Source organism: Rhyacophila brunnea, unplaced genomic scaffold, assembly GCF_057557595.1.
Source record: "Rhyacophila brunnea isolate RB1 unplaced genomic scaffold, BYU_Rbru_1.0 scaffold_14, whole genome shotgun sequence".
In the NCBI taxonomy this organism is placed as follows: Eukaryota; Metazoa; Arthropoda; class Insecta; order Trichoptera; family Rhyacophilidae; genus Rhyacophila; species Rhyacophila brunnea.
In genome coordinates, this window is record NW_028232796.1 from 25,401,623 (window position 1) to 25,414,031 (window position 12,409).

At 34.4% G+C, this 12,409-nt stretch overlaps 1 protein-coding gene across 1 annotated transcript; it reads left to right on the forward strand.

Annotated features, from left to right (window-relative positions):
- The first annotated feature begins 1,966 nt into the window (after window positions 1-1,966).
- Window positions 1,967-8,417, forward strand: PSMG1 (Proteasome assembly chaperone 1). Its single transcript, XM_085942091.1, has 3 exons — window positions 1,967-2,116; window positions 2,213-2,625; window positions 8,169-8,417. The coding sequence occupies exons 1-3, from the start codon at window positions 2,034-2,036 to the stop codon at window positions 8,351-8,353; spliced, it is 681 nt and encodes a 226-aa protein (XP_085798217.1). The 5' UTR covers window positions 1,967-2,033; the 3' UTR covers window positions 8,354-8,417.
- Window positions 8,418-12,409: the final 3,992 nt, after the last annotated feature.

Consider the following 12,409-nt stretch of genomic DNA (forward strand, 5'->3'; position numbering starts at 1 on the left):
ATCGTTCCGTTGAACTAGATTGGCGAGACTGCGTGCGCAGTATAGGAAGAAACATGGGTGCGAAGGACACGCTGCCAGGCGAACTGAATATATCGTTCCGTTGAACTAGATTGGCGAGAGTGCGCGCGCAGTATAGAAAGGAAAGGGGGTGCGAAGGACACGCTGCCAGACGAACTGAATATGTCGTTCGGCACGAACTAGATTTGCGAGAGTGCGAGCGCAGTATAGGAAGAAACATGGGTGCGAAGCAACAAAAGACACAATTGACCTAATCTGTCCGAACAAATCACTATCCGTAATTGACCTATTCGGTCGGAGTCCTTATTAAGTGACTCATTTCTCATATCTAGACGGATCCAACCGTCAATGGTACGAACTTTATGTGTTATCAGTGCTCTCAATCGATATTCGAATAAGTGTGATTCCGCCAAAAATGTAAAATACTCAAAGAGATTGGACGCAATACTACACTTATTTTATACCAAATAGGTATGCTATTATACCTACCATGATTTTGAATAATAATAATTTTCTGATCCTGATCCTGTACCGTGGTTTTTTTTTTGAGAAATACTAAACATTTACATTTTTGTACTTGTCTTTGAATCAGCATAGAAAACGATGTGCAACACTGTCCGATGTCCATGTCAATCAGTGTTGCCAACCGTACTATAATTATAGTATTTGTACTATAATTTTTGTCTGCGTACTATGTACGATATAAAATAGGTATAGTACGCCCAACATACTATAATTTTGAGAAATCGGAAAAAAAGTTGCCAATAGAAGAAAAATAATCCGTGAGAAGCAAAAGAAATAAATAATCCGCATGTCTAAAAAAGGTGACGTTAATTACTTAACACAGTGATTTCCAAACTGGGAGGCGCGAAAAATTTAACACAATTAATGTAGCCACAAGTTTGCAGTTTGCAAATGCATAGTTTATAAAACGGCCGCTAGTTATAAACTACACAAAAAAACAGTTCTATAAAAGGTTGTTTCCAAACCTTTCTGTAAATATGGAGACTAATTATATAATCCCTCACTTCTATACAATTGTGAAGCGCAATGGCTATCTCGTAAAAAAATGAAATAAAAGGGTCAAATTAATCATAATGTTGAAACTTGAGGCAAATTTGTTTAGGAACGATAATTTTGTTGTTAAACTTGTATATTTGGTTGAAATTAAAAAAAAAAAAATGAGTGAATAAGTCAATCCAAGGACCACTAATGCATTCACTGATTTAAAACAACAAAGTGAAGGCAGTCATAAAAAATTGGAGCTTAGGAAATCAAAATGACAAAAAAAAAGTTCGCCATGTCTCCATTATTTTTAAATGATTTCTACGCCAGAGTTCTTGGTTAGTTTGCTAATGCACTTTTCACATTATTTTATTAATAGCAAAAAAATGTCGCATGCGGAGCTGCTTTGTTTCGGAACTTTTAAATATTTTAAATATGTGGTTGAAAAATCTTGACTCGGGGGGCCGCTTCGGGATGTGGGGTCCATGATAGAATCCATTTGTCAATGAACGAAGATGAACTTGGATTGACTACTAACTATTGAAATTGATTGTGCTAAAAAACAAGCACATTCATCAAAAAATAATGTAATGTACCTAAGTAGTAAAACCTTGTTAATTTTTTTTTCATTTTCTTATTCGTAAGTAGGTAGGTACATTGTTGACTATTTAAAAAGGTGCCTGTATTATTTAATGAAATAAGGGGGGGGGAGGCGCCTAGATTAGATTTTTTTAAAGGAAGGCGTAGTAACATAAAGTTTGGAAACCACTGACTTAACATTTAAAGTTTGTCTAAAAAAACAAGACGCTAATTACCCTTCATGTATATTTTTTTGAAAATGCAGAAAATTATCGGTCACTCAACGCGTACTATATTTTTTGCCGAAATACTATAATTTTGAAGGCACTGTACTATAATTCCACTTTCAAAATATGGCAGCACTGATGTCAATTTAACTTTTGACAGTCGCCGGCGTGAATTGCAAAATTTTTACAATTTACGAATTTGCGATGGCTACCTTCGGTGAAATTGTTGAGCCGTCTAGCCGAGCTGTCTGGGAGACATACGATAGTGACGATGAAAGCGAAGAGAAGTTAGACCTCCCCACATTGTTTTGATCTTTCACAATAACAATATTAAGTATATCAATAATTAACAAGTTTCTTGACTGTTTATTTTATGTTTTTAGGTTATCGTGGTATAAACAAGTGGAGCCTCTGGAAAACATTGACTTATTTTTGTTAGTTGAAGGAAATTCAGCCGTTGAATTTGTTGAAAGATGCCTTATTACGGAAGAAGCAATAAATTACGTTGATGAAGGAAAGATGCATCTGTACGTGCTACCAAATAAATCCACTGTCATTTGTACAAGCCTAAACAGTGATGATAATAAAATGAGTGATCTTTTATATTTGATAGAACCGTATTTCGGACCATCAAATATTGTTATTGCCATCCAATCACTACCGCTGACACAATATAAAAGCAATATGGGGTCAGATGGTACATGTATACGCACTCTTCGCACAGAATATGGTGATAAAACTACAAATATAAAGCTATTGGAGCAGCCGAATATCTTAAGCGGTGTTGCAGCAGGAGGTATTTATTTTTTCCAATTTATATAGGTATCAGAAATTTAAAGATAAGACTAAGTAGATGGTAAATGTGCCGCAGCTGCCGTCATGAGATTTTATAACTTTCTTTTTGAACCAAACCAAACCTAATCTAACCTACCCCCAACCTAATATTACCTAATATAATCTTAGTTTGTGATAATGATGCATCAAAATGTATGAAAATTTTAAATTAAAATTCAAACATTTTCAATTACCTAATAAAATTCGCCGTTTTCAAAAATCAGTATAGCATATTAGAGTTCCCCAATGCATTTCATAAAATTTAAATAATTATAAAGTAACCTTTGACACAAAGACACTCGTGCTTGAACCTTCGTATAAAAACGCTCTAAATAGGTAGGTAAGTATGCGAAAATAAGGAACATTTTTGAAAATAACGTTATAGATAAGAATATTTTTTATATAAAATTTAGCCGTGTTAACTAAACGATATTGTTATTATTTCAGATAATTCCGACTCAAATTTAATCAATAAAATAAGAAATACGAGTGAAAATGGCTTGAATGGTTCTTATTTACTCTTTAATTAGTGATTGTTTTTATAAGATAATAATATTTATCCATAGTCAGTATTCCGTATTTATTTTGTATTCATTTAATTAAATGTATAATAAATAAAACAGGCTCCAATTTATAATATTTAACATTTCGCTTCCACAAACAAATGGCCCTGTCAAATAGCCTCGATAAAACGGCTCACACTGATTGAAATTAAACTCACTAGTTTTCATTAAAATGCCACTTTTCCTACTTAAAACTTACCTTTCGGCATAATATACCTATCATAAATATTCATGAAGCGTGTTATCTTTCATATTAAATATTATACCAAACTAACCTCGTATTTTTTTTTAATCTTAATTTTCTCGGTTATGCGTTAATACGGAATACTGACTATGGATATAAATATTACAATCTTATAAGAACAATCACTAATCAAAGTGTAAATACAAACCATCCAAGCCATTATCACTCGTATTTCTTCAATGAAAGCCATCAATTTGTCATATATTGGCTATTTTTTGAGACTCTTTTGACCGGACCTTCCATATCGATGCGGGTGCTTTTTTCGGGTTATTTTGACGTGGTAAATGCGAATGGATGGCAGTGTCGGAGACAAATAATTGTATCAATGATAATATAAAATTATTGATATATTATTTGAATGCTCGATACCGAAACGTCAAACAATCGCAGCGCTCCATATTGAACTTTGTAAGATAATAACTTAATTACCTTCCGAAATCTGAACGTCGCGTGCTCTTTCCCGTTAGCCAATATGAGCTTGATTGGCGAAAATTTGCTTTGGTGTGTGCACGAATGTCTTAGGTTACTTTATAATTATTTAAATTTTATGAAATGCATTGGCGAACTCTATTATGCTATACTGATTTTTGAAAACGGCGAATTTTATTAATTTAAAATGTTTGAATTTTATACTTACATTGTAAATGATTTTTATATTTGTACTTATTGTCTACGTTTATAATAGCGTTTTCGCCATATAATAGCGGTTTTTTCGATGATTGTCTATGCTCAAAAAATCTCGCTTAGATGCTTTCAAGTATTGATAAAAGAAATCTGAAGTTTAACCAGGGTGTACGGTCGTAATATAGAGCCGAAAAAGGTATTTATTATAATTGTCTACATGGATTAAACTGTTTTCGTAAAAAAAAATCATAAAAGCTCATGACAGCATCTGCGGCACAATTACCGACCAGAGACCCAAACACCGCCCAACCTAAAAAAATAAAAGATAAAACCAATTTTGGTTGCATGTAAATTGTACGTGTTACATTTCACCGTAGCAGACTTCGCCGTGAGCTTTCTTATCGAAAAGAGATGACCATATACTATACGGTCGTCTATATAGCACCGAGATGAAAAAATTACGCGTTGTCAGCGCCATCTTTAGATTAATAAAGCCTGAGCATATCTTTTTGCACAAGCAACGAGTGGTCCACTCTTTAGCTGTCAAAATCAGATCCCACATTGCTTGACATTTTGATTCGGCCATTCTCCTTTCAAATTGAATTAAGTATAAAAAATTGTCAAATCAAATATATTAACTATCAGTGTTATTTATAAATAATATGCATTCCTGTTATTCATCAGCTGTCAAAGTCAGACTAGTCCTTCACACAAAAACCGATGATAATATCGATTTCCAAAAAATAGGTAGCATTGATGTATGCATTACATCAGAGGCCGGCACCGTAACCAGAATTTATACCTATTTATGAAATGACAGGTGAAATAGAGTATTTTAAATAAAATTGTCCTATATAGTGTGTCTCAATTATATACGTCGGTCCTTTTCTAACGCATGTTACAGTATTTCATAAGTCGATGAAGGAATAGGACAGGCATAATATGTATCGATGAAGCAATTTGCAAAGTCGAGTGTCAACACATGACTCGTAACAGATAAGACGGGGTAAGAACAATAATTACAAGATAAAACGAACTTTTTATATACAACGGTTTTAAATTTTCTGTTGAATCATATACACTTGACTTGCTAGCTTAAACAATCAAAACAAATTGTACTTGATAGAAATAATACTGAAATGTCATTTTGATTTCTATAGTAACGCACGTATATATTAATAATCTAGTTGCTAGGACCCCAGACCCCTAGCAACCAATAATAGTGGATTGGATTACGGATTTCTTCCGAAATAACTTTTCACTCAAAACAGAATTAACTTAAAATGAATTCAAGTCTACTTAAAGATGACTAAAAGTATTAAAAAAATGCATTGGCATAGTGTTCTGGTATATTCTAAAAGTTTCAAATGTCTAGCTAGTCGGGAAGTTAGTTAAAAATCGTTTGCAAGATTTGTACCGGACAAACAACCACCGGACAAATAAGAATACGAGCTAATAAAAACGTAAAAAGTAATCAAGCCACAAAATTTATTTTTGTCCTTAACATTCAATATTTATATTAAACTGCAAAGTTCTTAAAGTTAAGTCAACAGCACTAGACCCGAGAGTATATGTGTGGAAAACGTAACTTTTTCAGTAAAAAAAGCGAAATTATCTTATTTAAAACCTATTCGCAAGTATGTATTTATACCACATGTTACATAATCATTTCAATCAAAAATCATTTGACTGTCCGTGTTTCTATTGAATTTAAGTAAAATGAGTAGCCAAAAAAATGTAAGACAGTTCCGAATTCGTGATTATAAAGAGTTGTGGAAAAATTCGTATTTCTGCATTGAACGCGAAAACAATATAATCTGTTTAATATGTTTAAAAATGTACATTGACAGTTCTTTTAGGGAGTGCCTCCTAAAAAAATTATTACACAAAAAGGCTCGCGAATACGATCAAATTTACGCTTTGGTACAACAAACATTTCAGTATAATTTGAAACTTTAAGTTAGGTTTAGGTCGTTTAGGACAATAAACTGGACTTTGTGTATCATCATCATGTTAATGTGTTAAAAATTGTATTGGTCTTGGTTAAGTGCATCTTTAAGAAGTAATGGCAGTGAGTGAAATAGGAGTGGGATTAGAGTGGTTAGACTCTTGTTAGATTGTTCGAAAAATCGGGATCGTAAATTATGTAAGATATTATTGTGTCATATTGTTTAATTTCGTGTAGTCTCCAGAGTGACTCTTATTTCCTGTGGAGGTTGCTCTATTTGAAGACGGAGCGTTAAAAATACTCCTATACTTTAGGGTCCTAATAGTTGGGCATGGTGCCGGCCCCTGCATTACATTATAGAAGGTGTGTTAATGCTAGTGTATTATTTATCATGTAACTCATCTATCCTAATCAAACCATTCCCTGTGTGAACACGACAAACGCGTCAGTATGAGCACTCTATAGAACAATGACAGGTCGTCCATAGACAACAACAGGAGGGGCGGAAAAAGTAGGACCAGTCGTTGTGAATGTATCGTCTTTCTACTGAGTCGGCAATGGCATTGTTCATCTAGCCATTGCAGACAATAATGTTCCAATTTTATTAGATTCAATATGAACATTAATTTAATTGGTTTCAAATATCTGATAATAACGCTATCATCATTGTTATCAGATACTATAGCGTCGTGAGTCTCAGGTTTGAATCCTGGTTCTGGCAAGTACACATATTGTTTTTCAATTTGTATATGAGTCAAAGTATTGACCTAATAGGTTGAGGAAGTGGCTGACATACGTATTTGTTTTCATTGAACTAAGACTACAATTCACAGATGGTGTTAGTTATTTTCTAAAATTCAGTTAAACCCTGCGAAAACCAAGCCATAATAAGTAGATAATAGTAAAAAAAATACGCCATTAAATCATACATAATTTTTGATATTTTATAGATAGAATAATATTTTTTATCTATTATGGTTTCGTTTAGGCAGGGCTTAATGAATTTTAATAAACTAACCAATGACTATAATATAATGTTTGAGGCTTTCACGGTTGTTTTTTATCGTAGTAGATTTTTGGGTTTCCACCGTGCGTCCTTCTTCCTTCTTTACTCGACGTTTCGGGCTCGTTGCAGAGGCCATTATCAAGAGATGATATGTTGATATCAATCAGGCCGAAACGATGAGTAAATAAGGAAGAAGGACACACGGTGGAAACCCAAAAATCTACTATGGCTAACCAATGACATTTGTTATATGTATTCTTAATTCAATGAAAACAGATAAGTATGAATGAAAAAAGTGTGTACAATTTTTTCTGATCGGCCAAAGCATACCAAAACTATTTTGGTTTGGTTTAGGCAAGGTTTAATTGATTTTTAAAAACTAACTAACATATTAAGTAAATTGTAGTCTCAATTCAATAAAAACAAACATTACAGATAATGTATATTGTGTAAACAGTGATATTGAAAACATCTAGATATAATAAAATACTATACCGATGTGTTTTCAAATAAATAACTATCCTATTTTTTAAGTCCATGAAATATGTCAAACAGTCCGTGGAAAGAAAGTGACAAGCTTTGCTGTTAAGACTATATAACTGACATATCTATATTTTTAGAAGTTAAGCTTGACTGATGAAAAACCTAAAAATTCTCTTTCTTTCTTTTGATATGACATGCTTAGGCACAATGCCCATGAGAAGGAGGGTAGTCTAGTTGCGAGGGATATTACAAACCGCGAGAAATCCAAGAATAACCCACCATCGTGATATTTTTTGCGAAAGTGAGCACAATTGCTTCACTTTTTTTTTTAATGGTTTATATTTCTTTTGGTTTTGTAATATTTTATACAACCCCCCCCCTATCTCCATCATCACAAATAATCACATTATAATATCACCCTCCTTAAGGCAAGATGTTATATATTATGAATGGCCTCTAAAAACGAATTATTGATCCGAGTTAATTGGGTTTGAAAGTTAAATTCAACTATATGTGATGTCAGTATGAAGGGCAGAGTAAAATTCCAGATAGCAAAGACTCCAGCCGATCGATTGGAACTCCTGTCGTCCCGTGATCTATCCATCTCTTTTCTACATAAAATTTTATTTTCTTCCAGTGGTATGCCGTAGAGATTTTATGGGAAAAGCTGCGTCAATTTACGCGTGTTACATGGACTGCACTATACTCGGATTGGATTCTACAAACGTCAAGCCTCTGATTGATCTATTTGCTAAACTGGACATACCATGTTCAAAACAATTTGCTCCTAAAGTTAAAATACCATCAAATTTGTATATTTGAAACAGGATATTATATTTGTATAAAACCGATTATTTCCATTTCAACAAATTCATTCTCAGAACTCTGTTGCTGTTTTTTTCTCTCGCCTTTTTAAAACTTTATCTACTACTCACCAGGTAACATCAATGTTTCATAAAAATCAGCAAATTTCGATTGCTAGATCAAAAGTTACAGCGGAATATCAATTTTACATGTCCAGAATTTACATTTTCCCACTATTTGCTTGTAGTTTCTGCAGTCCCGTGTCATTTTAATACATTTAATACCCCGGTTTCACGTTTTTATTTCCCTCAATTTCAATATGAAATATTCAATGACGTATTAAAATTAAAAATTATTTTATGGAATGGAGTTGTGTGTGTTTTTAGACACCACATTGGCGGAAGTGATAGGGACTTTAAAGTTCCCACCACCACCCGTCATATATGCACAGCCGTGGATATGCACGGCCGCTTTCTATGACGCTTTAAACGTGTCTGAAAGAAGTGATTTTAAGTGCTCATTCCGTCCCAAGACGGAGCTGCACGGGACTGTTGCTGCAATCATGCACCGTAGTGCTTAAAGAAGAAAGTTAAGAAAGAAATTAGGGACTGAAAACCATCCAATTATTAGAAACAAAACAATGTAAGTGTACGGCCTGAGTGAACAGCGTTCGGCAGGGAGTGAGCGGCGTCCGCAACACAAACATATAACCGCATAACCAAAACAAGACATTGTCTACGAACATTTTCACAGACGGTTATATGTTTGAGTTGCGTACGCCGCTCACACCCCGCCAAACGTTGTCCACTCAGGCTATTCACGAAGACCCGTGTTGGGCTGTGTCACTGTATATGGGCCAAATGTAAAGTCATTTAAGTGGTTTTATGCAGCCGACATCAGGGATTTAGCAGTGGCAAAGGGTGGAGATAGGCTGTTAAGATCCGCCATAAATAGTGCACACTAAATTTTGACAGTCATACGTATTTGTTTTCATTGAAATAAGACTATAATTAACAGATGGTATTGGATAGTTTTTAAAATTCATTTAAACCCTGCGAAACCAAGCCATAATAGATGGTCAATAAGACTCGTCTAACTATAAAGTAATTAAAATTATGCAATTAAATCATGCATAACTTTGGATATTGTATAGATAGAATAATATTTTTTATCTATTATAGTTTGGTTTAGGCAGGGCATAATGAATTTAAAAAAATTAACTAAGAATATGTGTAGTATGTATTCTTAATCCAACGAAAACAAATAAGTATGATTGAAAAAGTGTGCATAATTTTGTCGTATCACCAAAAATAGACAAAAACTATTTTGGTTTGGTTAGGCAGGGTTTATTTGATTTTTAAAAACAAACCAATACCATCTGTAAATTGTAGTCTTAGTTCAATAAAAACGAATACGTATGACCAAAAAAGTTTATTGTGCACTATTTATGGTGGGTCTTAACAGCCTACCTTCACTCTTCGCTACTGGGATTTAGTGACTTGCACCGCCACACATTTCCAAAACAAGCAAACGAGAAAGTCACATATCGTCCAAAAACGCTAGTTTACAGGAGACAAAAAACATGGTTTGGTTTACAAATATATGGCATTCAAAGTCAATTTTCGATTAAAACAGTGTTTCACATTTTTCTAATTTCAACGACGATATGTGGCCTAATTAAGTACGCCAAATCCCTTAATAATAAAATTGGAGATGACTTGAGATTGAAAATGACTGAAGACGCCCCAAGGTATACTGGATTGATTAAATATTAAGGTTCAGTGGAATTAAGTAGCTGCGAAGAACAAGGAACTGAAAAGAGTGGTGAGAGCTCGAGGAGGCCTTCATTCAGCAGTGGATTGAAACAGACAGATGAAAGTGATGGAAAAATTAACTCTACCTGCATCGTAACAAAGCTCAGGTTTCAAACTGCATTAGTTTGTAGACATCCGACGATATGACTTAGTGTGACACTACGTTTCTATGCAGGTCTGTCACCTGTCTCTGAGTCGAATGGCTGGCTTTAGATAAACTAGTGTTATGAATGTAGTACATAATATGTGATGAGGGGCTGCATGGTCTACTTTCTTATTTCCAGTTTACTGACAAAGGTCCACATACATACATAGGCTCATATTATAATCTTCATAAAATCAAAAATAAAATTGTATAAATGGATGCACTGCGGAGTGTCTAGACTGCGGCAAGTTTAACGTGAAGCGTGGCCGTTTTGAGAATTACAATACTGACAATCCTTATAATATATCACGGCGGCCATGACACTTATAATTTTCGCACTTTGGCATTTGGACAATGCTACTTGAATTACAATATTATGTCAGTTGATACATGCGTGTGAAGTGTCTAAATGGTTTTAATAATATAGTGCAGTGGTGGCATGCAAATTTTTTATTTTGAAGAGAAAAAATACTCTTATATGTAATAATAATAATAAATGACAGATCGCATTGTATAAAAAACAGAAGGTAAATACTCTTCAAGAATAAGCATTACGTTTAATGTAAATATATAATTGCATAGGTCCTTATGCTTTATGCGTCACATTTAATATTATCGCAGTAACATCTAGCGGCGGCAGGAGAAGTCGCGCTGCGAACCTCTGATTTTCATTGATTTACAATGCTTGAGACCACTGTAGTGAGAGAATGCGTCATCTGATCGGAGCAATTCTGGTGTCAATTTGTGTGTAAAGAACCAAACTAAGTAATACAGTAACAAACAATTTCATTTCTACACACAAGAATAGCTCTACCAAATAAGGACATGGTCAGAAAAAAAATAAGGAACAAAAACTTGGCGGAGCTTGTGGTAATTCTGGCAGACGTTTCAAAATTGGTGGACCGAAATGAACGGCGTAATTAAAAAAGTAATAAAGCTATATGTGTGCTATGTTCTGTGAGTGATATCTAGAACATCGTCATTTTTTAATGGAATCTTTGAAAACTATTTTTTTCACCATGAACAACTACTCGGCACGTCAGTCGAAAAATAATATTTGGGAAATTTTGGCATGCGTACGTAAAAAGGTTCGCCAATCCTGATATAGTGGGACATTTAAAATAATTTTCCTTTATTGGACGCGACAATAAAAACTATTTTTAATTTCTAGTTGGAATATGTCAACCAATGACATTAATATGGACGAAGCATCTGGGAAAAAAAATGACACTCACTTTATTTGTCGGGTCTGCCGAATGGCATAATCTGTTCAACGCCATCACAATAAAGGTGATATTGCTATAAATTCCTGAAACTTTTTGTCGGGTCTGCCGAATAGTTCGGTTCGAACAGGTTCGCTCAAACGAACATTGATACTAGAAACACTGTTCTAACGCCGTTACAATAAAGGTGATATTGCTATAAATTCCCGATGCGTGATATCTCATAATGATATTGCGTGATGTCTACCTATACACGTGCGAATGTCACTATGGGCGAATTTACTTGCTAGCTACTGTACTGAATGCGTCGTCCATTAATAATGTCATTGATGTCAACTATCAGATTGATCATGTTACCCAACTTGCGTGTACACATTCCTTCTTAATTAACTCATTTAGTGCTAACACCGCGACTGGCGCATTTGGAGTACTTGGCCATTAGATGTGATTAACGTGTTATTTAAATGTGGTAATTAAAAGGTCAGCAGTGATTGTGTTTAAACAGTATATTATGTCCAAATAAAGTCATACCACCCACACACCCAGTATTTGGCGCAAACATCTATTTTCGAAGCACAGCGTACGGTTGGATGCTTTGAGTATTTGTAACATGCCATTATTCGCTACAGTACGTCGGGTCGCACATGCAAACATGTCAAAATTATCTTTTGTTTACTCACAAAACACATGTAACTTAAGCCCTGTATTCACTAGGGGACGAATGGGGCAACATATCGCAGAACATGACGCTCAACATCTGCGTTGTTGACTCGGATCATTTTGCTTGTACTGCAGTGCTGCGTGTATGTGCATATTTATTCTAATGATTAGTTTATTGAAACGTAAGAGAAAGAAAAGGCGGTGGGTGCGAAACTACCAACTACAAAGAGAA

Excerpts from the sequence above, each read along its gene's own strand:
- PSMG1 (XM_085942091.1), top strand. The coding sequence starts at position 2,034 with ATGGCTACCTTCGGTGAAATTGTTGAGCCGTCTAGCCGAGCTGTCTGG. Across the intron at positions 2,117-2,212 it reads GACGATGAAAGCGAAGAGAA|GTTATCGTGGTATAAACAAG; the intron begins GTTAGACCTCCC and ends TTATGTTTTTAG. Across the intron at positions 2,626-8,168 it reads AAGCGGTGTTGCAGCAGGAG|TGGTATGCCGTAGAGATTTT; the intron begins GTATTTATTTTT and ends ATTTTCTTCCAG.